The sequence below is a fragment of the Gouania willdenowi genome, unplaced genomic scaffold (genome assembly GCF_900634775.1).
Source record: "Gouania willdenowi unplaced genomic scaffold, fGouWil2.1 scaffold_228_arrow_ctg1, whole genome shotgun sequence".
NCBI classification, from domain to species: domain Eukaryota; kingdom Metazoa; phylum Chordata; class Actinopteri; order Blenniiformes; family Gobiesocidae; genus Gouania; species Gouania willdenowi.
This window is the reverse complement of record NW_021144983.1, coordinates 95039-120286: the sequence shown is the minus strand read 5'-3', so window position 1 is coordinate 120286 and position 25248 is coordinate 95039. Positions and strand designations below refer to the sequence as shown.

The 25248-nt window shown below is 39.5% G+C and overlaps 2 protein-coding genes across 4 annotated transcripts; one reads left to right on the top strand and one right to left on the bottom strand.

The window, feature by feature from the left end:
- The first annotated feature begins 232 nt into the window (after positions 1 to 232).
- Positions 233 to 24895, top strand: LOC114458983 (cadherin-7-like). 3 transcript variants are annotated; one of them, XM_028441362.1, is made up of 15 exons: positions 680 to 770; positions 5145 to 5181; positions 14970 to 15111; positions 15569 to 15650; positions 15928 to 16293; positions 17446 to 17740; positions 17993 to 18112; positions 19084 to 19251; positions 19409 to 19590; positions 20412 to 20665; positions 20742 to 20878; positions 20973 to 21094; positions 21947 to 22064; positions 22131 to 22382; positions 24196 to 24895. In XM_028441362.1, exons 5-15 carry the CDS (start codon positions 16069 to 16071, stop codon positions 24702 to 24704), a joined length of 2382 nt encoding a protein of 793 aa, XP_028297163.1. In that variant the 5' UTR covers positions 680 to 770; positions 5145 to 5181; positions 14970 to 15111; positions 15569 to 15650; positions 15928 to 16068; the 3' UTR covers positions 24705 to 24895. The 3 variants fall into 3 exon arrangements, with proteins under 3 accessions (XP_028297162.1, XP_028297163.1, XP_028297161.1); XM_028441361.1 differs by lacking the exons at positions 680 to 770; positions 24196 to 24895 and adding an exon at positions 233 to 263 and having other exon boundaries at positions 14967 to 15111; positions 21947 to 22180; XM_028441360.1 differs by lacking the exon at positions 24196 to 24895 and having other exon boundaries at positions 725 to 770; positions 14967 to 15111; positions 21947 to 22180.
- LOC114458985 (peptidyl-prolyl cis-trans isomerase FKBP1A-like) lies at positions 4423 to 7755 on the bottom strand. The gene is made up of 4 exons (XM_028441363.1): positions 7632 to 7755; positions 7485 to 7532; positions 6086 to 6198; positions 4423 to 4703 (listed from the first exon to the last, which is right to left on the bottom strand). Exons 1-4 carry the CDS (start codon positions 7666 to 7668, stop codon positions 4575 to 4577), a joined length of 327 nt encoding a protein of 108 aa, XP_028297164.1. The 5' UTR covers positions 7669 to 7755; the 3' UTR covers positions 4423 to 4574.
- Positions 24896 to 25248: the final 353 nt, after the last annotated feature.

Sequence of the window (25248 nt, the reverse complement as noted above, 5' to 3'; positions counted from 1 at the left end):
AAATAGTTGAATTCACCAGACAAAGGTTAATTTATAAATTATATGTGCATGGTGGAGGGTTTTATACCAACGTGTGACGTCACTCTAAACACCTGATTTTAATGAACTTGATTATGAGTATTGCTACTTTCCGCTCATTATGGAAGTGTTGGCCGTGCTTTAATTAACAAGCAGGACCTGCATCTACAGACGTTTATTCCACTGACAACAGAGGGCAACGACAGACGGAGGCTAACCGACTTCATTCAAGTTTAACAAAGACAGTAAGTAAAGAGATGCCAGCTCTTTGATATATAATTAAAGGACATCCATTTGGAGTGGGGGTTGGGGTTTTTTTTGTTTTTCAAAAAGTGCAAAATTAGTAAACAATTGGGATATCTATGCCAACCTCTGCATTATTTTAAAAAAACAACAACTTACCAGGTGATTTCAATTAATTTTAGCACCAGACAGAATGTGCGAAAAGTGGTCACGTGCGGGAAAAACCACGTTGGTCACCCTGCGTAAATATTTTATTTTATTTTATTTTATTTTATTTTATTTTTAGAGGTAATATAAAACGTTAAGAGAAGTCACATTAATGCTCACAGATACAAACAGGAAAATATACCGTGTATCTTGATGAGTGTTGTAAGCGTGTGCGTAAACTGGCTTCGTAGCCATGGAAACGAGGAGGATGCTTATCTTCAACGTTCTTTGTGAGCAGCAAAACACAGAGAAAAGTTATCATTTGACTTCTACGGGACCAGAGAAGGACTTCGGACCAGGAGGTGAACTGCTATGCAAGCTACAACCGCATTTTCCTCAAAACTAGCCGTGTTTCGCGTTTAGGAATTTGTATTGGCGTCTACGCGGAGCCGACTGTGTCTCAAACTCGCAGGGACCGTCTACAAATTGTAACACCGGAAAAAGATTTAAAAATCAATAACTTCACACAGGAGTTGTCGTGTCGTCAAAATCATTTTACACATGTGATCCCTCGTTGTTTATGCTACCATGATTAGTTAGGAAAAATAATGCTTTAACATAATTTTGAGAATGTTTAAATGTAAATACTTTTCAAAAACACTGGGGGATTGAATTGTTTGTTTTGAACAAACAAACTACTAATAACTAACTTTGCACATACTTTGAGCTGTTAATTTACCATGTCTGTAATTCTTTGTAATTTGGACAGCAGAAATAATGGGGTTGTGTGTTCCTGATGGCCAATGTTGTAAATGATCCATATTTTTTCTTTTTTGAATGTTGGTTAGTGGCTGTAATGCTGCTTTGTAGTTATTGCCTCAAACCTCACAACAGCATTGAAAGCATGATGAGACTAAGGAACAGTGAAGAGTGTGAAATTATTCTGAACCAACACCTTTTTTGCTTTATTTATTATAGAAAATTTGCTACTTAAAACTTTAGCCTGTACATGTTTGATGTGATTCTGTCATCTATGGAATTTTAATTTCAGTGCATTCCTAGTTGTTATAAATACGTCGTAGCACAAAAATGTGGGCAAACAAGTCCAGAAGTCTGAACAGCTCAAACTTACATTGAATTAACCTTTGTCCATATAAATCTAGCTGGTAACTTAACATGTGCATAAACATCAACTCCTTTGTTTGTTTTGTAAGCCAACAGGCTAACCACTTAATGCAAGGACGAGCAGCTGCCCCCAGTTGGACTGTTAAACCTTATTTATTTATTCAACCTTATTTTATTTCCGTATTTTTCCTTTTTTTATTTAGTTATTGTATAATGTAAATGTATTTATTTAACCCTCCGGGGTGTGGTCCCAAGCTGGACCGACCCTAGGTGGGCAGCTCTCTAATTTTTTATTTTTTTTTGGTCCCAGGCTGAACCGACCCTAGTTGGGCAGCTCTCTAATTTTTTTTTTTTTTTTTTTAATCCCAGGCTGAACCGACCCTTTCTGGGCTGACCGTCTGGGTGTGGTCCCAGGCTGGACTGACCCTCCAGGTTTAGCCGACACTCTGGGTGTGGTCCCAGGCTGGGCCGACCTCCCGGGTGTGGTCCCAGACTGGACTGACCCTAGCTGGGCCGATCTTCCGGGTGTGGTCCCAAGCTGGACTGACTGTCGGTGGACCCTCTGGGTTTGGCCAACCCTCCAGGTTTTGTCCCAGGCTGGACCGGCCATAACTGGCCCGACCCTCCGGAAGTGGTCCAAATCTGGATCGACCCTACAGGTGTAGCCGACCTTCCGGGTGTGGTCCCAAGTTTGGCTGACCTTCAGGGTTTGGTCTCAGGCGGGGCAGACCCTCTGGGTGTGGGCCCAGTCTGAACCGACTGTAGCTGGCCGGACCCACCGGGTTTGGTCCCAGTCTGGACCAACCCTTGCTGGGCTGACCTTACAGGTGTAGCCGACTCTCCGGGTGTGGAACCAGGTTTGGCCGACCTTCAGGGTTTGGTCTCGGGCTGGACTGACTCTCACTGGGCCGACCCTACAGGTGCGGTCCCAGGCTGCACCGATCCTCCGGGTTTGGTGCCAGGTTTGCTAATCCTCAGGCCTTGGTCTCAGGCTGGGTTGAACCGCCGAGTGTGGTCTCAAGCTGGACCGACCCTCACTGGGCCAACTCTATGGATGTTTCTCCGGGCTGGGCTAAGCTTCGCAATGTGGCCCTAGGCTGGACCAACCCCAGCTATGCCGACCCTTTGGATGTGGGTTAGTGCTGGAGCGACCTATGGATGTGGTCCAAGGCTGGGCCAACCCTAACTGGATCGACCCTCTGGGTGTGGCCGCAGGCTGGACTGACCCTACAGGTGTAACCGACACTCCGGATGTGGTCCAAGGCTGGGCCAACTTTTTGGGTGTGGTCTCAGGCTGGTCCAATCCTCCAGGTTTGTTTACAGGCTGGACCGACCCTACAGGTGTAGCCAACATTCCGGGTATGATCCAAGGCTGGGCCGACTTTCCGGAAAATGTAACATGGGGTCACATATTGGAGAGCGAATGTGTTAAAAATTTTAGTTGAAGTGAGTCTGACACAAATGGACTGTGATTTTTAGACAGTTTGTTAGAATGACATATAGGTCATTTGGATCCAGGACTGAATTAGCTAAAATGTCATTTTTAAACCCTATAAAACACACCAAATGCAGCTTTGCATCCAAAGGGTGATGCTTCAAAGGTATGTCATTAGAACTACTTTAACAGTAAAGTTGATTGCTGGGTACAGGTTTCTCTAAACCTATCTTTCTATAACTATTAAAAAAAAAAAAAAATGGCTTCAGCACATTTACCATACTTTAATGACGTTTGAAACCCATTAGTTAAGCACATGTTCTCTAAACCATGTGCTGTTTTAGAGAAGGCAACTTTTCACTTTACTTTTTATTGCAAAAATGGTCTCAAACTGCATTTCCTGTTATTTACCAAGGTCCTTCATTCAATGGTTCAGAGTACGAGTCACATTTTTAAAATGTATCAAATGCCATTAAAAATGTCTAAATAGTAAGGTTCTGTGCAATGGCATGTGCTTAAAAAAAATATCCATAATGCAACAGTTAATCATAATCAGTATGTCCAAACAGTGCAATTTACTGAGACTGACATTAACAGTAATCACTCTTTTGATTATACTAAAATATCAAAGCTAATCCCAGACGAGCTGCAATAATACATTCAATACACAATACACGTTTGAGCTGTAAATCATTTTTAATCAGGAAAAATGAATCCACAGAAAGGTTTCAGATGGAGAAGAATGAAGGAATTGAAGAAAAGCATGCCCTTAGGAGCCGTTCATAAAGTTTGTGTAAAGAAGAACAGTTCAACAGCAATACAATTTTAAAACTCAGGTCACAAGCTGTAAGAAGTGTGCTGATATTGAGGTGATGCTTAGAGGGATAAAAACCAACACAAGCAGTAAAGAAGTAAACATTTGATTAAAGGCCATATATGTGGATGATCTTTACACCGAGCTAGCTTCACTACTGAGTAAAACACTTGTGAACATGCACTTAGTGTCACTTGTTCAAACGCCTAATTTTCTACATCCTAATGTGACGATTAACAACTGAAGGTAAGACAGGCAAGTAAGATGTGAAGGCAAACTAGTCACCCTGAGCTGCACTCATTGGTCACAATCATAGTGTTCAAATCAATCTGACCAGATAAAGGACTCATTACAAACTTCATGTACTGTGAAAGGATTTTTTAAAAAGAAAATGGCATGATTGGCTCAACCCTGTGGACATAACAGCTGTTAAGTTATTAAATCCATTAACCACCCTCTCATTAGATAGTTTGTCATATGTAGTGTGGCACCACTGAGGGACACACTGGTAGAGCAGAAGGAAAATATGAAATAAACCAATGAATGGTTTGTCTGAGAATTCTTCTTACGCATTTCCTACAATACCACTTTCACTTCTTGTCCTTAGTTTTTTATAAACATTTTCCATTGGAAGTGATTACGTTTGGTGTCACTTTAGCATCGATACAACAGCAGTGCTTTGACCTCAACAAATCCTGGTGCTTTCTAAAACGATTGGTTCATGCTTCAGTGGACAGATGTGGGGGTGGGGGTGGGGGTGGGATGACAAACTCAAAGGACCAAGTACTCTGTTCACTTGAATGAAAGCAGCTCCACCTGAAAGATGAGGGTGGAATTAGCCGGGATGATGGGAGGGTATCCAGCGCTGCCGTACGCAAAGTCGGGTGTGCACGTCAGCTGGGCCAGCTGGCCTTTGCTCATCTGTGGAGGAGGTGAAAGGAGGGTTAGAGAAGGACTGACATGGTTTCTGGTGTTTGACATTACTTTGGATTATACATCAATGACTGAAAATAAAAACAGCTGTGCTTTATCCAGCATTTAGGTTTTCTTTGCTTTCTCTCTGCAGAACCATCTTCCTACACCATAATCAACAACAAACATGACCCTTTCATTGGAACTTACAAAAACATTAACCACCACCATTGAAACATCTGCAGACATAAAATAGTCTAAATGCTGACATGAGCCCTACTTTCCAACTATGATAATGTGAATGGAGACAAGTTGGGAATAGATTTCATGATCATCATCCTTGTTGCTGAGACATGAGGATTAGTCTACAACAGGTGGTTGATTCTCTTTGACTAGTTTGTATGAAAAAACAAATAAACACGCTGTTTTTCTCATCTCTTCTAATTGCAGATTTTTGGGCAAAACCTCTGCAGACAACTGTCCACAGGTAAGTTAAGACGCATACATCATCTTCTTAATCTTAAAGATTGTGTAAAGTAAATTGTTAACACATTAAATAGGTCATAAATGTATTCCTTAAAACAGGTACAAAGCCATTCAACCATTTATATATTAATTGTGGCACGAGGCTTCAAAAACTGTTTCCAATTTCGGTGTTCAGGATTTATTGGGCGGGTCAGAAATCAGGGCCGTGTTACATAACAGAGCCCTCATTAGCATAAACCCGACCCTGCTGCTGAAGCACATAACTTCTGCAGCCTCCAGTGGGCGCAATTCAGCCCCTAGCCAAAAACAAACCACATTCAGACTCGGAAATAAATGCGTCCGCTGGTGCCACATTTTCAATGAAATTAGCACTTTCATACGCCGCAATTTAGTTTTTCGCCTCTAGCGGGTGCAGTTTTGACTCTACCCATGAGGGATGCACATATTCAGAATCGGGCGGAGAAGGCCTTTGTGCCGACACCTTGTTTGGCCTGATTTTTACTAAGTTTTTTGCTTTCACACTGCTCTCTCTCTCTCATAGGGTTAGGGTTAATACATGGAGGCATCGCCTTCCTTCCCACGTGTGGGCACGGGTCCAGCACCTCTAACTGACGCCCCCAGCATTTCAGAGCAGAGAGAAATGCTTTTTTTAACATGATTTTGAGACCTAATTTTATGTACTTAGCATATTTTTTCATCTTTCAAATTTGGCTCAGTGGTCAATGACATGTTTCTGTGGTGTGACTCACAACACAAATTTATTTCTGCTTCACACAGACTCTAAATAAAAATACTTAAACAACTCTCCAAGCTATATTTTACCCCCTTTAATGAAACCAGTGCATCAGGTAAACTGGTTTAGTTGGATAAATATTAGGAAAGGCTTCTTACATTTGTCACCTTACCTGTGCTACACCTTCATCCCAGCCACGAATGACTTGCCCAAGTCCAAGTTTGAACTTGAAAGGCTCTCCTCGGTCCCTGGAGGAGTCAAACTGCTTTCCGTTTGTCAGTGTGCCTGTTCAAAGAAATGCTCGTCATCGTCAAACATATCAGTCACACTATCATAAATAGAATTATTTGGTCTGTGAGGAAATGCTAGTTTCAAAATGGTAAACACTTGTTGAGGTTTATATTGTTAAACCTGTATTTACAAACTGCCATACACATACAAGTATTTCTTATTAAACAGAGGCTACAACAATGGTTCAGGTTTCATATGGGGATGCAGTAAGAAAGTTTACACAAGCCAACTTGTAAATATGTTTTTTTCTTTTTTTAAACCTAAAATACTTTACATATAGGCAACATAGTTATGAGGCACTTGGCTAAAAATACATGGTCTTATTTATGCATGTCAATGTGTGCACAATGTTGTTCCTTGATTTACAATCAAGAATTTCACTGTGATTAATAAAGGACAAATTATTACAATAATTTGCTACCCATTTTAGATATGTATTTACATTTTATAATATTTATAGTTTTTCTTCTTCATGCCAACTTGTTTCTGTTCCCAAAGACAAAATAAGTATTACAATCAATATCTAAGTCTATTTGTATGTATAAGGTGTGTGAGAGAATGTTTACATAAGTCTTCTTTTTTTATTGAGAGTTATGCTTATCCATAGCTTAGATGTACACATGTTATGGGTGTCAACTGATAACAGAATGTATCCATTATGGGAATAAGTGTATATTCCTATTGTATCACTAGATGGCACCCTGTGTACAGCTAGTGAATTAATGTGTTAAATTATTCATATTTGACCCATACATTTTATTATCTCGTGAGCAAACTATTCTTAATTAACAAGGCGTGCTAAGTTCTTACGTCACGGAGTAAAAACAGAAAAAAAAAGATACCAATAACTGGTCAGAGCTACATTCCTCAGCACTAGAGAGGAAGCGAGTCACCAGTTAGCACAGAAACCAGGTAATCTGATACACAGGGCCTGGCCACGGCATTATTGTTAGCTATATTTAGCTGGACACAGTTTGAATGGAAACTCACCTGTGCGTCTGTAATTATCTCTTATCTATTGAGTTTTGTTTATGTGAACATTTAATGGCGAAATATAGATTTTGAAAGCGCACCGTTTAAAGACCGACTGCCGTACGCCCAGTTCTCGGCTCGATGCTAAACGGCTACACACATGCTAGCTTAGTAGCTGTAGTGACATTTAATCATCTAGTATGTTCTCTAATGTCGTTAAAACATTGGACTGAGCCGAGTTTGCGCGTTTATTTTGAACAAAAGCGAACACAATCATCTCCAACAGTGTGAAACGGTGCTGGTCTTACCGACATAGTGCACAGAAACCGTCTGCCCACGCTGAGGGCAACTTTTTCCTGGTTTAAAAAACACACACGGACACTGGTTAGACTGGCAAAGCTCGACATTTAGCAACACAGCCATCAACATAAGATGTTGAAGAATCTGAATCTTACCATCTCCAGGTCTGATGGTGTCCACCGTCACTCCCATTGTTCTTTGTGTCGCTTCACCAGTCACTAGTGGCGCTGCTGCTGTGCGCGTGCCCTGGGCTCTGCTCGTTCACGATTATCCTCCCACGTGGGGTGGGTTGGTGGGCTCGCCTTAATGTTGCCAAATGTGCTTATTTCCCCGTAATCCGTCGTTTCTGGATGGTTTGTGGTGGTTTTAGAATCAGTGTATGGGGTGCCAAATGTAAAAACTTGGTCACTGTTTAGCTCACATTTCCTCACATTTAGCTCATTTTTCTTTCATTTGAGTCAAATTCACGTAAAACAGCATGTTCCAGTGGTTCCCAAACTGGGGTACGTGTACCCCTAGGGGTACTTGAACACCTCTCAGGAGGTACACAGAAACATTTTTTTTATTTAATCATTAGGTTTTTTTTGTTTTTTTTGTTTTTTTGATACTTTTTAACTCATCCATCAATAATAATTTGTGGCACAACTCTCAAAATACACCAAAAGTTGAAATTCAAATTTTAAAATGAGCAAAACATCAGAAACAAATAAATAAAAAAGGCCTAAATGCAAGGTTAATGTTGGACGAGATACAGGAGTTTAGATAAGCCTGGAGACACAAATAAATTATGTATAACATGAGCTAAGAGGTACTTGCAATAAGAAATAAAGGCTATGGGGTACATGGGGCAATAAAGTTTGGGAAACAGTGTTTTATATAATTGATAAATGTGTACACATGACAAATAAATCTAAATGTAACAGTTAAATCTAAATATTAGTTTTTCCGTATGAAATCTAAATCTTTGTAATGCAATATACAAATATTGTTCTTCTCGAATTAACATAAAGTTTATATATATATATTTTACCTTTAGTATTTAAAAACACTTTTTTTCTGTTGGTTGTCACAATTTCTGAGCAAAATCGCTTGAATTTGAATAATTCTCAGAAGCTGCAGGTTCAGTGACGTTCAAAGCTGAGCTTTGTATGTACAACTTGAAGGGAACTAAATTTGTGTAATCAATAAATAAAAAAAATGTTTCTTTAAAAATCAACACTATTTTATGTTGTTCTACTGTGATAATTTAATTCTCAAGTATTAACTGCATCACATTTTTAATTAGGACTATCTGTTTTGATAGTTCATTGTTTCCCAGTCATGGTGATCTTTTGTTGAAATGTATGGGGGACAAAAAAAAAATGGCGTAATTACAAATAAATAAATAAATGCAGACATACATTTAAAAATAATTAAATAAATACCTAAATTAATAAATAAATGCAGAAATAAATACATAAATGAGTAAATAGATAATTAAATACTTATTTTGTATGTCTTTGATACCATACGTTTATATTTATTTCTTCAATTATGCATGTTTTTTATATATAGTTATAGTTGCATTTCCACATTTCTTTATTTGTAATTATATAATTTTTAGTCCCCCATACAGAGGAAGCCATCAGTGTAACAGATGAGGCGTAGTAAAAGCTTTCTCCAACAGGAGCCGCTAACGGTGCATGCAGCAGCTGATAGATTAAGATGTTCAAAATGTTGAAAAGAGGAGCAAACACCAGATGATTCATCTCATTTTGCTGAGGTGAAATAGAGCAGAAACAACTGACTCACATAGCCTACACACACACACACACACGCACACACACACACACACACACACACACACACACACACACACACACACACACACACACACACACACACACACACACACACACACAGAGAGAGAGAGAGAAGCCAATGGTTCCCACACAAGCGCAGCATTAAAGTCTAATTAATCCTAACATAACTCCTGAAGCACACACCTCTGAATTGTCTGGAACAGTGTGTGTGTCCTTAAGGAGTTCACCTGGGTGTGTTCCTGTCAAGCAGAGTCATGCACTGTTTACTTGTTAAAGACACAGACCTGAGTTTAAGATACCATGGCTAAGGTGCTCAATTTAGTTAAAAGTAAGCATACATACAAACACTGATCAATGTGGGTTTATTAGCATCATCCGGGCACCTTTGTCACTAAAGCAATGCATCCAATGGTTGGAGAGTTTGGACTCAAAGTTGTATTTTAATACATTTATCTATTGGCTGCTGCACGATAAATAAGCCGTCCAGTGTGGCAGAGAAGAATATGGCTGTGTTCAAAAGTGCATACTAACGTACTACATACTTAATGAGTACATACTGTCTACTATATACTATTAACATGATTAGGAAGTTGACCGTTCCTACTAAAGTATACTTCCAAGTTTCCCAAGATGCATTTCAAACCTTCAACCACAAAAACTTGAAGCACACTGAGGCTCAATATCTCCGTTAATTCGCCACCTTTGAAAGTTCTGAAAACATTTTAAGTGAGAAAGTGACCAAGTACAATATCAACATGTGGTCATTTGATCCATAAAACTCGCAGAAACACATTTCATGCCAACATTTTGGAGACCCGCCATTGTACTACATACAAAACTTCCGGTAAACTTCAAAACAAGAGCCCTATTCATTTACAAAAGCGTTAGGTAATGGAAGACAAAAACAGATGCTTTTGTTTTGAAACGGGGATGTTTTACTTTTAGCTTGAAGCTGGTCCCAGGACGATTTTACATTCCGCTCTCATCATGCATCAAGGGGCGGTTAAGTATGACTAGTGTGCCCAACGTGCATACTTAAAAAATGTCCCGATATGCTATACATCCAGGTATTTCTCACACGTAGTCAATCTTTCCATACTATCTTACGTGAACACACTATATACTCACTTTGACGTCAGACTTAGTATGAGTAGTACGTTAGTATGCAATTTTGAACACAGCCTATGAAAGTGTTGCAGGGCATGGACAGTGGAGAGGTGTGCGGTCAAAAAGACAAAACCTAATTGATTATCCTTTCACTAGTTAACCAACTGTCACGAGCCAGATGTGTCCCTGAAAAAGTCTGAGGGGTCCAAGCAAGAGTTATCATTGGAGCTAACAGTCCAGTGGTACAGCAAGATGGAAGAGGCTCAAGACAAGAAGTGAGCCAAACATACACCTTTGGTAGCAGAGTGTGGGAGGCAGGCGTGGAAGGCCCATAGTGAGCTTGTTGAAGAAGGCTGCAGGGGCTTTGTAAAGCGTCCTTTAAACCGGTTCCAAGACTCTAAGCAATATAAAGGCTTCCTGGTGGCATAGATTAGTACCTGTACACAGGTTGAGGACTGATCACCCCTGGTTGGGTCATCTTGAAAAAAACCTCTGAAGATAAGACCCCAAACACGCAACAAGGTCAGGTCGTTCACTGACAATGTGTATAAGTTGCACTGTCATAACTGTTAAAGTTGTGCCTTAAAGAGATTTGTGTAGCAGAAGACGAAGCAGCATTACATAATCTCCTAAGAGAAAACGCTCAGGATTGGTCTTTAATATATTCAGGAGTCTGGTGAAACGTCCATTTAAAGTTGCAGTATGTACATTTTATTTTATTGTTATGGTTATTTATTTTTTGCCTCATTTGGTCAAATATCCATAATCATCTTTGAGCAGATTGTAATTCAAAGTGTTCTGAGTGGATGGTAGACCTCTGGACCTTCTCTTGCCTCTTTATTTAGACAGGCTATATAAATTCAGAAGCATGACGTGGGATTTCAGCCAATCGGAGATCTTTCTACAAACAGAGTTCCCCATGAGCTGTTGCAAAGGAGGGGCTGTGAGCCTTACTGTCCTCACAGTAACTAGTGATATGTGCTTTCATGTCAGAGTCGCTAAAACACCAGAAAACTCTCCAATAGCACAATATAAAGTCCCTACATTTGTCACTAGTCTCTATTGAGAAAAAAGTCGCTATGAGTCCCAGAGTTGTGTGCGTTCATGAGGATGTCGGTAAAGGACGATACGTTTTGAATCAGGGAGGGGGGAGCCAGGTTGTTTCTCACCATTCTACATACTGCAGCTTTAATTCTCTGTGTTTTTTAGGTCAACACAAGCAATCAGTTTGTGGTCTGCTCTATTTCACAGAGACACACTAAGGCAGCGGTTTATGATTAGATTTAGAAAGAACCTGAGCAGTTTGCTTATGTGCATCCCTTCATGAAAAATAAAGACAGGTTTGTTTGACTGAATAACTTTTGCATCATTTTATACAAAACAAAATCCCTTAAAATGACACAAAGGCAACCTGGAAGAATGATAATGTACACATTGTTGTCTTTCTCTGACATTTCGTACCGGCTGCTCCTGCATTTGTGTGTTTGATTGTGTCGCCTGGAGCCACATCCGATTCATTCCTTTGAACACCTGAGCTCAGATGAGCTGCAGGCTGCCAGAGATGGCAACACCTGAGACCCTTCTTTGGCTCCGCCTCCTCATACCTGCAGACATTCCTTCAGCACATGCGCTCTGAATCCAGTGGGTTAGAATAAAATGTTGTTATTCCTGATCTTCTAGCACACACAAGTTCTAACAGCATAAATCGTTTCTTATGATTTCAACCCTGCTTATGTTTGATTAATAGAAAGTAAATTCCTAACCTTCCGTGTTGTATATTTATACCTCATATGCTCACCTTCTCTGAATTCTCTTATGAAAAACATTAACACATTTCTAAATGTTTTCCTGGAGTTTTGTTCTCACTGACGTTTGAACTTAGCCAATTCATGTCTGCTCACATCACCTACTACTATAAATAGGCTTATATCTGAAATGGGTATCTTTAAATCGCAGTGGGCGCCACAAAAATAAGATTTTAATCTGATTCGAGGTCCATGTTATCAAAACTATAATTTAATATAATTATGAAAAACATTATCATTTAATAAAATAAGCAACTTTAGATTTAATACAAGAACAAATAGAGCTATGTATAATTGGTGGTGTTTTGTATAGTTATTTTGTGTTTTTTTGTATCGTTTTGTGCATTTTTGTGATCATTTTAAATTGGGTGCGCTTTTGTTGTTTTGTGTGTTTTTGAAGTAATTTTGCCTTTTTAATTTAATTTTGTTTGTTTTTGCCATTACTTACTTTTTTTTCTTTTTTCTTTCTGTTTTTGTTGTCGTTGTGTTGTATTTTGTAATAGTCTTGTGAGTTTTTGGAATAATTTCAATTTTTTTTGTCACTGTCTATTTTGTTGTCATTTTGTGTGTGTGTGTTTTTTTTAGTAATTTTGTGTGTTTTTGCCATCATTTTATTATATTATTTAGCCATTTCATTTATTGGAGTAATTTACGTGTGTTTCCATACATAAATCTAATTATTGATATTGTTAATTTAAGCCATTTTTGTGTATAAAAGGCCAAATTGTTCAGGTGAAATATTTGAGTAAGTGAACAAAAGGCTCTAGAGATCAAAAGGTAGAGATAAAAGTTTCGATGTCTTCAACATCACACTGGAGGTCTTATTTTCTGCCCTCTCTGCTCTGAGTCGTAACACCTGCAGCTCTTTGTTCATCTTCCCTGCTGTCTGATGGAAAGTTCAAGGATCTGCTGTCACACTGAGCTCTGCAGGAGCCCTCAGTCCTCCTTTAGTCACTTCAGGTCTCATTGCACAGGTCAGAAGATGCATGTGGATACTCTGTGGAAAATCTTGAAGGAAGAAAGTCTATTTGTTGACCGGACAGTTTACACATTTAATCCTACTCCTGATGTTTTTTTTAGATTTATTAAGATACATACACACACCTGATTGATTAATCCCATTACGCTGCAGTGCACAGCCTCCTATTAGAAAACTGCACAGTTCCCGTATTAGGGCAAAATAAAACCAACATCCTGTTGTGATCTCACATTTGATGTTCATCATTGAGTCATTCTTGTTTCCATCCTTCTTACCTCTGACCTCCTTGCTGTACTTTCTGTTTGATCAAATTGTGGATTATTTTTAGAGGTGAAGGTGATTCGAGTTACACAGATCCTATTTTACATAAGTGCGTCCTCTAAGACTTCATGTTTGGCAGTGATTTTGGAAAACAGCAGCAGTGTACAAAGGAGTACAGATGTAATATCAAGCAGATGAAAGGGAGGAAAAGACAACAACTGCCACAGAGTTCATGAGAGCAGCTCTTGGAAAAGATTTGTTCCAACAATTATTAGTGACACGTGAGGATTAAAGAAAGTGATTTTAGATTTATCCTGATAAAATTTGCTTTAAGACGAAAAGAATGTTTGGAATTCTATGTACCCTTACTGTAACACTCTTTGGTTCTTCATGGTTATTATTAACCCTCCAATTATCCTTGGGGTCAGTTTGACTCCATTCAGTGGCGGATTTCACTAAAGGTTTTAGAGGTATTAAAACATGTGCAAATGTCACTCCACGTGCTAATGAGGAGTACAAAGCCCAGGGAATCAGGAGTGTGCCGCCACTGCGCTTCCCATTGCGCCCTCAATCCATTTAGCGCGTTTCCCCCTAAATAATGAATATGCATAGTAGGTGAATCTTCCAGGGGGAGCAAAAATATGGATGGAGGAAATGCAAATTAATCTATGCAGGAGGAGCAATGCGATTCATGAAATCTGGAACTGTTTGCGGTGATAGTTTTAGTACCAGAAAATAATACGACTGACAAGCAGGTGAAAACACACGCAGAGATCATCGCTGCAGTAAATGTGGACAGAAAACACAGCGGCAATTAAAAAAAAAAAAAGGCTCCAGTTGGTGTGTGTGTGAGAGAGAGTCACAACCAATAGGGTTACATACGCTTGTGGTCATTAATGTTGTCAGTAAATTTGAGAAGATTTGGATAAAAACTATTCAGGATAAATGAATACTAATTTAAAAGTTTGGCCTGGTGGTGGCGCTAGAGAACAAGTAAAGGTTTCAATATCAATAGCTTATTTTTGTATTCAACAAATAAACAAAATGCTTGACACAATAACAATGGTGTGAAAATCATTTTCTGGAGGCAAATATCCCTGGGGTCAGATTGTAAAATGTGCTATTTGAGGATAATAGGAGGGGTAAACCATGGTTGGCCCTCATCCGTTACAGAGTTATGCTTGTTAGTACAGGCTTTTTAACATCTGGGGCTTGAACCTAAGACCTTCCTGCCATTGTCATTTTAGTCAACTAATCCCGAAGTGAATCCTGCAGAAGATTCTGGCTCACTCTGTCCATCCTGTACATCTGCACTGCAGGAGAGTTATTTTAAAGCAATTGAAGTCCAGCAATTTTTATTTATTATGGAGTAAAAATACAATCATGAATAGTATGAGTGAAAAGGACTGGCACTCTCTCCCTGAGACAGAAGGGAGGGACTAAAGTTGCTCATCCAATGACACAGTAAGAGCTGAATCACCCCCCCACCCCACCCGCCCTGCTTCGCCCTCAAACTAAATGATGTTTCTGGCACAGCAGGGGACTGACCACAGACAGAGAGAAGAGGTCAGAGTATAAGTCTCCCACCCCGAGGGTCCTGCTCATTTCATCCGTCTTCATTCAAATCTGTTACTGGAGAACCCTGCAGACCAGCCGAAGACTCTCAGACATGTAGACAAAAGTAAGAGCTGTCGCTTTCCATCTTTTCCATAAACTTTTTTAAATTTTTGAAATATTTATGCAAAACAGAAATTCTGTCATCAAACCACCTCTGCTCTGCTCTTAGTTGGATTCCCATGCTTGTGTTGTTTACTGGAGCAGATTTGACAGGATAAACTGAAGCATCATAATCTGATTAACTTCTCCCCAAAACTCAGTTTAAATCCTTTAAATGTTATAGAATTAAGGCAATGTGCTCCAAGTACAGTAAATTCTCTGGGCTTTACCCGAGCTGACCGTTCTTCTTTTTGTGTCTTTGGTGCAGAGTAGTCTTTGCACTGTGGTAACATTAGAGTGAATGTTGAGCGACTTTTTATGTTCCCTTACATGTCTTTTTGTGCATTTTATAAATTTCATGTTTTAGGTAAACTTTGACACGTCTGTTGCACTAACTGTACAATCTTTCCTCTGTGCTACAGGGTCGGACTGGCTACGTCTAAACTCTCCTCCTGAGTGTGCATCTCCTGCTACTAAGTGTTGGACTGAATTTATTCATTTCTTGTAAATTTCTTGCATTATTCTTGGTCAGTTTTACTAGTATTTGTTTTAGTTTTGTTTTCCATCAGTCATTTTGATGATTTCAATTGTAAAACAGACAATTAATGCTTTTTCACTGAACTTCATTACATTTTAAAATTTTAAGCCCTTTAATTAGACCTTTTTTGTGTTTTGTTTCAGTTTTTTGACACATTATGAAGACACGTTTTTCCCAATAGTTGAACATAATTTTCATACATCCATCCATCCCATTTTCTGACGCGCTTGCTCCTTTTTTCAGATACGTAGGGCTCTGCTGGTGCCTATCTCCAGCTCTCATTGGGCATTAGGCGGGGGTGTACCTTGGACAGTGCGCCAGTCCATCGCAAGGCCGTTTTCATACAGTTTTGCATCATTCTACCCATAATCCTCCTCCTCAGAGATGAACAGTCTCGTTGCTCTGAGCATTCTGAGCATGTTTGTCCTGCTCCCATGGGAGGAGACGGGCTGTGGAGCCATGAGGCTGAACACAACGACCCTCCCTCAGGTGTCTGATGGAGCAGCAGCTGCTCTACCCCTGCACAGGAGGAGAAGGAGAAGCTGGGTGTGGAACCAGTTCTTTGTCCTGGAGGAGTACACGGGAGAAGAGCCATTATATGTGGGAAAGGTACAGTTTTTCTGATGGGTGGATCAACCGCAGGTTGAGCAAAGGATCTAAAGACTTTTCTTGCATCCCAAAAAGTTGTAGCTGATTCAGCCTATACGTGTCATAACTGATGTTTCAAAGCTTTAGCATTAACTTCTTCACCTACATCACTGAGATGGTCAGTGTTTCAGATTGAAAACAGCCAGGAGGTTTATGTTATGTTAACGATTGACATTTAATGTGCAAAAGAGTTTAAAGCAGGGGTATCAACTGTCTGCAAGACACTGGGAACACTGGTCTTCTATACCAAATTGCCAAAAGCACAGAAACATTTTCGAAATATAATGTACAGCTACATGAAGGGCAGTTTAAACATGTTAAACAGTGAATGTAAATCTGTAGGTCTTTTCCAATTTAAGCAAAGTACTTAAAATGTGGATTACATAAATCAAATATTTCTAACTAGTTAAATTAGAAAAATGTAAAAAAAATATATATATATAAAAAATCCCAGTTAATTTTATTCTGTTTGATTATTATTGACATGCTCGCTTCTCCTATTACTTATTGCACTTTCCTTCTAGCCTGTATTCTTCATAAAAACATTATCTTGTTGAAATTAAATGTAGATTTGTGGATATACTTTGCTTTAAAAATCCAATTTATGAAAATATATATTCCCAAACCTCACTTCTTTTTGACGGGAGTCTGATTCTCACTTAGGGTGTGAGAGGTCACAGGTTAAAATCCTGGACAAGCCCCCACATTTCTTGGTTTGAGGCCACAAAGCAGTGACATGATTGAAAGGAGGCTTCGTATAGCATCTTTCCGCATCTTCATTTATAAGTAAACAAACTTTAAAAAAAAAAATTACAAAAAAACAGCCAGAAAGAGTGCCTCAGGCAGGACGACTGTATTCTTTCTGAACAGAGGCGAGTTGCTGCACCTGGTCAGCCTAATTACGCTCCCAAGCCAGTTCACAAGCTCCACCTGCAACATATAGGAAAATAAAATTCACACATATACAGGAGCCCAGGGGCCTAACAATAAATTATGCTAGGCTATGCTAATATCAATGTGGGGTATTACTATGACACACGTGTTGTATCTGATATAATATACAACATTTTCCCTGCCCATCATTTGATCATTAGCCTGCTTTCTGCTCCACAGCTTCATTCTGACCTAGATAAAGGTGACGGTGAGGTAAAGTACGTCCTTACCGGTGAAGGAGCCACGTCCATCTTCACCATCGACGAGGAAACTGGAGACATCCATGCCACCAAGAAACTGGACAGAGAACAGCAGGCTTACTACACCCTGAGAGCCCAGGCTCGGGACAGACACACAGACAGGCCACTCGAACCCGAGTCCCAGTTTGTCATCAAAGTGCAGGACATTAATGACAATGAACCCAAGTTCCTGGATGGACCGTACACCGCCCGTGTGGCTGAGAGGTCTCCCATTGGTGAGGTCAAACACCAACCAAACTGTATTGTGATTTCCACCTGTGTATCAATATGTCCTTGTCTTCAGCAAGACACTGAACCTGAGTTAGTGAAGGTATCTCGCATCAGTTTGAGCTAAATTTAGTAAAGTGTCTTACACAACAACCAAACTGTACCTCTTAAACTACTGCTTTTGTCCAACTTGTGACTTTTGTTAGTAGACACAAGATTCATCGATTGCTGCATCATCACTAAAAATTGTTCTCCTTCAGGTACATCTGTAGTGACGGTAGTGGCTACAGATTTTGATGATCCAACTTATGGACACTCTGCCAGACTGGCTTATAGCATCTTGCAGGGTCATCCATACTTCTCTGTTGAGCCAAAGACGGGTAAATACAGACGCTTGATCAGCCTGACACAGCCACACATGCCTGAACAAGAATAAATCACAGTGGAAACACCTCAAAATACCAAACAAAGGGATTATCACGGACCAGAATAACGTCTTGTTTAGTTTTTGTGACATGTGACAAACTTGTCTAAAACATTTACTTTCCACATGTCTTTGTCCATCTCCATTTCCTCCAATTTTCCTTCTGGTTACATTCCTTCCCATTTCCTGTCCTCCATCATGAGCACCATATCTTGGTCTAATTTAGATACCTCAAGCCTCTTGAAACTTACCAAACTGACACTGTATATTGTCAATAAAATTTTACAACTTATTTCCATTCTCCATCCCATAACATTTGATGTGGAAAAAGCATTTTATTTGATTAGGACAGGGGTACTCGATTAGCATCCTAATTGTGTTTACATGTACATATTGAAACAATTTGATATTGATTGTGATTTTGTCTAATAAATCATTAGTTATGTGTTGCTATTTGGGTTGGGTTTGTGCATCTTACAAAACTCTTGAGCAGTCTCACATCACAGTCGGGGCCACAAATGGGTGATTGTCTGATCTGCGGGCCACGTCATTTATGTCAGCATTTACAATAATAACCAATCTAAGCATTAATACATGAAATTATTAAGTCTTTTTTCATTGTCAATCTGTATGTTTTTGGAGTCATTTTGTGTATTTTTGCTGTCTTTGAGTGTTTTTTGGAGTCAATTTTAATTTACACAGAGGGCCACATGTGGCCGCGGGTCACCAGTTGCCCATGTCTGGTTTAGAGAGTCACAGACAATCATGATATCAACCATTATTTACTGTAAATTGTAATCCTAGATTTATATGTGAATGAAGTTTTTTTGTCTTTATCTATCTGACACAAGTATGATAATTGAGACAATTAATCATTGTTCTACCTAAAGTCAACCTAAAAAATAAAGTTTGATATTTGGGTTGCAGGTGTGGTGCGTACAGCTCTCCCTGACATGGACCGGGAAGTGCGTGACCGTTACCTCCTGGTCATCCAGGCTAAAGACATGATTGGTCAGATGGGAGGTCTGTCAGGAACTACATCTGTTACTGTGATACTCACTGACGTCAATGACAACCCGCCTCACTTCCCTCGCAGTGAGTCGGACCTTCAGTAATAGCAACACAGAGATAAGTCAGATGTGAAGACATGAACAATAAGATAAATTAAGATTATTTTATATAGCTGTCAACTATTGTCTGCCATCAGTTGCCGCCATCTTTAAGTGGTTTGTATTATTTCTATGTGTCATAGAAAGTTACCAGTTCAGGGTTCCAGAGTCGGTACTGGTGACGTCTGTGGTTGCCAAAGTCAGAGCTATGGATCAGGATGTTGGTCCAAATGCTGAGATGGACTACAGGATCTTGGATGGGGATGGGACCTTCAGGATTCTCACTGATCAGGACACACAGGCAGGACTGGTCACGCTTTATAAGGTTAGAGATGTAATGTTTACCAGCCTGTCAACATGCTTTCTCTGCAGAATTGTCATATTTTTCAGGCCCAAGTTTTAAAAATGACTCAAAAATAACTGAAAGGTCTTCAACCGCCTGATGTTTGTTTTGTGTCTTCCTCCTGCATTGCTTTAAACTCTGATTTTAGATCGGTGCATTAGTCCAAACAACTCTGTGTTGTGTCCGTGGTACTGTCCCAGAGGAGAGGCTCTGCTGCCCAACAGCTGCCGAGAGTGCTTTAAATTTAGATTTCACGTCTGGGGAGCATGCACATGTTTACAAAGGAGAGGATATCTTCTGGAGAAGATATTTCAGTTATAACAGTATATTTTGTGTATAACTGCGGACCAGATTTCTTAGCCTGGATGTGTCCATTACGTCTTGTGGCTGAGAAGGAATTCTTCCTTTAAATTCAGCACCCCCAACAAAGTTCTGGTATTTCAGATATATTGTTCAGAGTTTGAGGGAGGGTTACCACTTCCTATCACAAGGTTTGTATTAGGGTGGGGATTATGACAACGACTGATGGAACCAGTGACCTTAAATCTCAGGCTCTCTATTGGATCTTGGCTGATTGGAGCTGTCTTTTCTTTACCAATTCTCCTTTCTGGACTGTGTTTTGTTTCTTCCCTGTATGTGAGGTTTGAGGGATGCCCTCTTTTATCTCAATCTGCTGCTCTGCCACCCTAAAACACAAGTAAAAGCACATGATAAAACTCTAAAAACTGAAACATTGATCCAGTCCAACCTTCAACAATCACGTAATTTTTTATTTTCATGTTTCTCTGACATCTTTCTTTCAGCCTTTGGACTTTGAGACAAAATCCAGCTACACATTACGCATCGAAGCATCAAACCGATACGTGGACACTCTGTACCTTTCGACGGGTTCGTTCACTGATGAAACAACTGTTAAACTGTTGGTGGAGAATGTGGACGAACCTCCGGTCTTCTCCTCTCCTGTCAACCGGATGAAGGTCTCCGAGGCAGCTCCCGTTGGATCCAGTGTTGGAACTGTTGTAGCTCACGACCCGGACAGCTTAAACAGCCCCATCAGGTGAGACCAAATGTAGGATGAGAAAGCAACTAGTTTTGTATGATACCAACAGATCCCTTTCCCTGCTTCTCCTCAGGTACTCTATTGACAGGCAGTCAGATGTGGAACGCTACTTTGACATTCACAGCAGTTCAGGCCTTATCCGGACAAACCGACATCTGGACAGAGAGATCTCTGCTCTTCACAACATCACCGTGGTGGCCACAGAGAGCTGTGAGTCCCTGGATTGTATGGTGCATATAAAATATACCATCTGCTTCTTCTGTCAGTCACATGCAAGGCTTGCTTTACTGTTATGTTCTGTTAGTGGATCGGTCACAGGTGGGGAAAGCTGTGGTTCTGATCTCTGTGATGGATGTCAATGACAACGCACCAACTTTTGCCACGGAGTACCAAACCTTTGTCTGTGAGAATGCAACGCCCGGACAGGTATATCTGTGGAATAATCTAGGCCACATGTGTCAAACACAAGGCCTGGGGCCAAATCCGGCCCTTTAGAGCTACAAATTTAGCCCCCTTGATTAAGTAAAAAGGATAGAGAAAACATGAAACATTTTGTAATTTCCCAACTAATTCAGTTGTAGATATCTCAGCCCCTCCAAATACAATTGAAATCCACTTTTGCAGAGCCCAGTTTTCCAGTTCTTATATCACATCACAGCAGTCATTTTCATTCTTAAATTGTTGAAAGAACTCTCAATTTTAAAAAAAATCACGTACGTTATCATTCATATATCATTTAAACGTGGAAGTGCAAACCAGGACATATTAAAGTTGAATTTGCTCTTTTTCCCACAAAAAATCTGTAGCCCACTTTTGGTAAACTGGTCTGTATTTGGCCCCTGAACTAAAATGAGTTTGACACCCCTGATCTAGACATGTCATCAAGCAGCTCTGCAGATTTTATTCATATCAAACTATGAAGATTTAAAACAACAACAACAAAATGCTGTCATGTGTATATGTGTGTGTGCGTGTGTGCACACGTATAATGAACAGGTACACATCTGCAAAGACCGAGGCATATCTGTACAGAGGAACATCTGCCATTAAAACTCTGCTGACATTTATAATCTGAGTTATTTACTGTGAATGAGCCACATCATCTCTAAAATCAGCTTTAATCTGCCTCTGAGCCTCATCCAAATGCTCTCTGATAAACATTAATCTGATGTCACATGACCAGCACCTAGATTATTAGTGTTCACAAAATGAGCCGACATGATGATGATACCTTTAAATATTTCAGTGAAAGCTGTTTCCTTGATTGTTTGACCTCAGGTGATTGAGATCCTGAGTGCTGTGGATCCCGATGAACCAGTGAATGGGCATCACTTCCTGTTTTCTCTAAACACTGAAACTGTGAACAATCTGAGCTTTACTCTGCGAGATAATAACGGTAAGCTCATCTCAACAGCCTTTTAATAGAACAGCTACACCTGTGACGCTCATTGTCTCTCCCTAGACAATACCGCATCCATCCTCACTCTTCGAGGCGGTTTTCTTCAGCAAGTTCATCCACTGCACTTCCTGCCAGTTGTGATTTCAGACGGCGGCAGTCCATCTCTCAGCAGCACCAATACACTGACAATTACCGTCTGTAACTGTGACACACATGGAAACCAACAGCATTGTAGTCAGGGGATGTCAATGCAACTGCCAGGCATCTTCAGCACCTTGATTTCCATTCCCCTCACCTGTATCATCACACTGCTGGGTACGTCTTCAAAACGCAATGTCGTTTAAACCCAGAATTTTCAACCATTAATGTTATATTCAATTAACTCAAGCAGAGCAGATGCTGCATTAACACTTTGTCAGGAGTAGCGTACTGAGAAGGTTAGAGCCCCACTCCCAGACAGGACACGTTGAGTAAATATGTTTTGTAATTCAAGTTGAGAAATAAGTCCAACAACCAAAAATACACTGTGACAAACAGTGTAGCGACAAACTGACTAAACCAACGTGAGTGACCACTATCTGACAAAAGCTGGTGAACAAATTGTTGTTGGAATGAAGGACACACACACACAATGTAATCTAATACTGAGCACAAAAGCAGTGGTTCTCAACTCTTAAGGCTCTGGGACCCAAAAACATGGGCAACATGTAAAAAAAAGTTTATAAGAACAAAATAGTAAAATATTTCAAGCACTATTTTGTCTTTGTGCATTGACAGAATTGAAAAAAAAAAAAGAAAAAACAAGCCTTCTTAATTAAACTACAAAAGCAGTCGATCCACAAATCACTTTTGGCTCCTGATCCACTGATTGAGAAATTCTGCTCGAAAGTATAGAAACTCAAAACAAAACTCAAACAAAACCCAATAATACCAAGAATGCAAAAACTAGCATTTCCTATTAATACGCCAATGAGAGAATTCTAAAAGTCCCAAGGTTGTGATGTCTTCATTGTTAGTTTCATGTTAAACAATGTTGTGTACCTGGCCACAAATGACCATTTTATGAAAACTCAGAATCATAAAAACTGAACAATCAAGAGAGCATTATATATCGAGAGCCTCCAGTTTCAAATTTCCACAAATTTATTTTCAGAGATTCTTCTATTTTCATGTAATTTCCACATCAGTTTACCATTTCTATTTACTTCTAGTTTAATCTGTTTTCCCTAATCAGTTGTTCTTGCTGGCTAATGAACTTCCCTAAGTCGTTCCAAACATGGATAATATGATTAATTGAGTTAAAAATCATTACTACTTACAAACTATATGCTGCAGAGCTTTGCTAAATGCATGCATTGGTATCCCTTGAGTTTGTATTTCACAACATTTGGCATAAGATTTGAAGTATCAGCATTTGGAACACTATCTAGACATTATGACCACTTGTTTTACAATGAAAAAAAACATGGATGGTGGTTCAGTCCATGTCATATAGCTATTTTCATTTTAGGAGGTTAAAGTCTGCCGACATTTTGCACAAGATTTGACTTTTTCCTATCTTTGCCGAGCCATTTACAGGAGGAAATTGTGTGTCAATGCGTGATATTGTCCTAAAACATTCATGTAAGGGTATATTCCATGTCATTTTGCATTTCCTGCTTGATTTTGTTTTTTTATTATTATTAAAAAACTAATTTTTAAGAAAATCAATAATAAAATATTGCCTATATCATTTCGGGAAGTCAATTCCGTAATTGCCTTTGGAAAATTGAAGGCTCTAAAATTTCTACAGGTTCTCTTTAATCAATGATTTGATGATGAAATTTTATTTAAAGTATAAAGATATTAATTTATGCAATGACAACAAGTTTAAAAAATGGCTTTGTGAATGTAGCTAATTTAATATGAACACTAACTATAGACCTTCAAATCTTAGGTACTTTGTATCTAAGTGTTTAATTTTTTTTTTTAGATAAAACCTTTAAATTGGTCCGATTTGACCAGAACACAATGTGAAGATTAAGTGCTGGTGGTAGGTTAGATGGAGGACATGTGTTCATAACTACTGCTAAATCTGCTAATAATACCCATTAATGTTCTACTGACTAAATCCTTCTTACATCCTCAGGCATTGTAGTGGTAATAGCTGCAATCAGACATAGGAGGCAGGAGCCTCTGCTGCTGGATGATGAGCGAGATATCCGTGAGAACATTGTGCGTTATGATGATGAAGGTGGGGGAGAGGAGGACACGGAGGCCTTTAACTTGTTCACGCTAAGACATCCAAATCAAACCTACCCGACTGCCCAAGACACCACTGATGAGTTGGCACCACCGGCACTACTTCCCTCTACGTCAGAGTCTAAAGAAGATAGAAAAAGGCTGTTCCAGGAGTTCATCAGCGACAGGCTCCAGGAGGCAGATGTTGACCTGGCAGCACCTCCCTATGATTCACTGCAAACATATGCCTTTGAGGGAAATGGTTCACTTGCCGATTCGCTCAGTTCGTTGGATTCATTGAACTCATCGAACTCGTTGGGCTCTGAGCAAAGCTATGACTTCTTAGGACATTGGGGGCCAAGATTCAAAAAGCTAGCAGACCTCTATGAACAAAATGAAGAATTGATCTCCTCTTAGTCCTCACACAACAGAAGTGACTCCAGAGGGATTACTTACCTGAAGTCTTTCCTGTATACAGTGGATGCAGAAGAGGAAAAATATTTACATCCCTCACATAGATGACATAGAGCTATCCCTAAATGACTTGAAGACTTTAACTTGCCAATTTGGGATGATAATGAAGGTCTCCAGCTGAATGCAACAATGGAGCACTCATTAGTGGTTTACATTCCTGGTCTTGGACCAGGAATGTAAACAAGACACACTAATTATCTCCAATTTAATGAATCAAAGCTTTATCCTAATTTCAAAAGATGTTTATTTTTCTGACTGTTCCTTAAAATCACATTCCATCAAGCATTTTTCCTCTCCTTTGTAAATCATATAAGTAATATTTATTTATTTGTCAATAAATTAACAGTGAAAACCCTAAATGATGATTGGTGCCAAAAACTCATTGCCTTGAGTAGATTAAGATGAGTACCGCAGTGAAAGTGAAAGCATTTTGTTCGCGAATTGCTGTTATACATTTTGTTTTGCTGAAAACTTAGTTCCGTTGTCT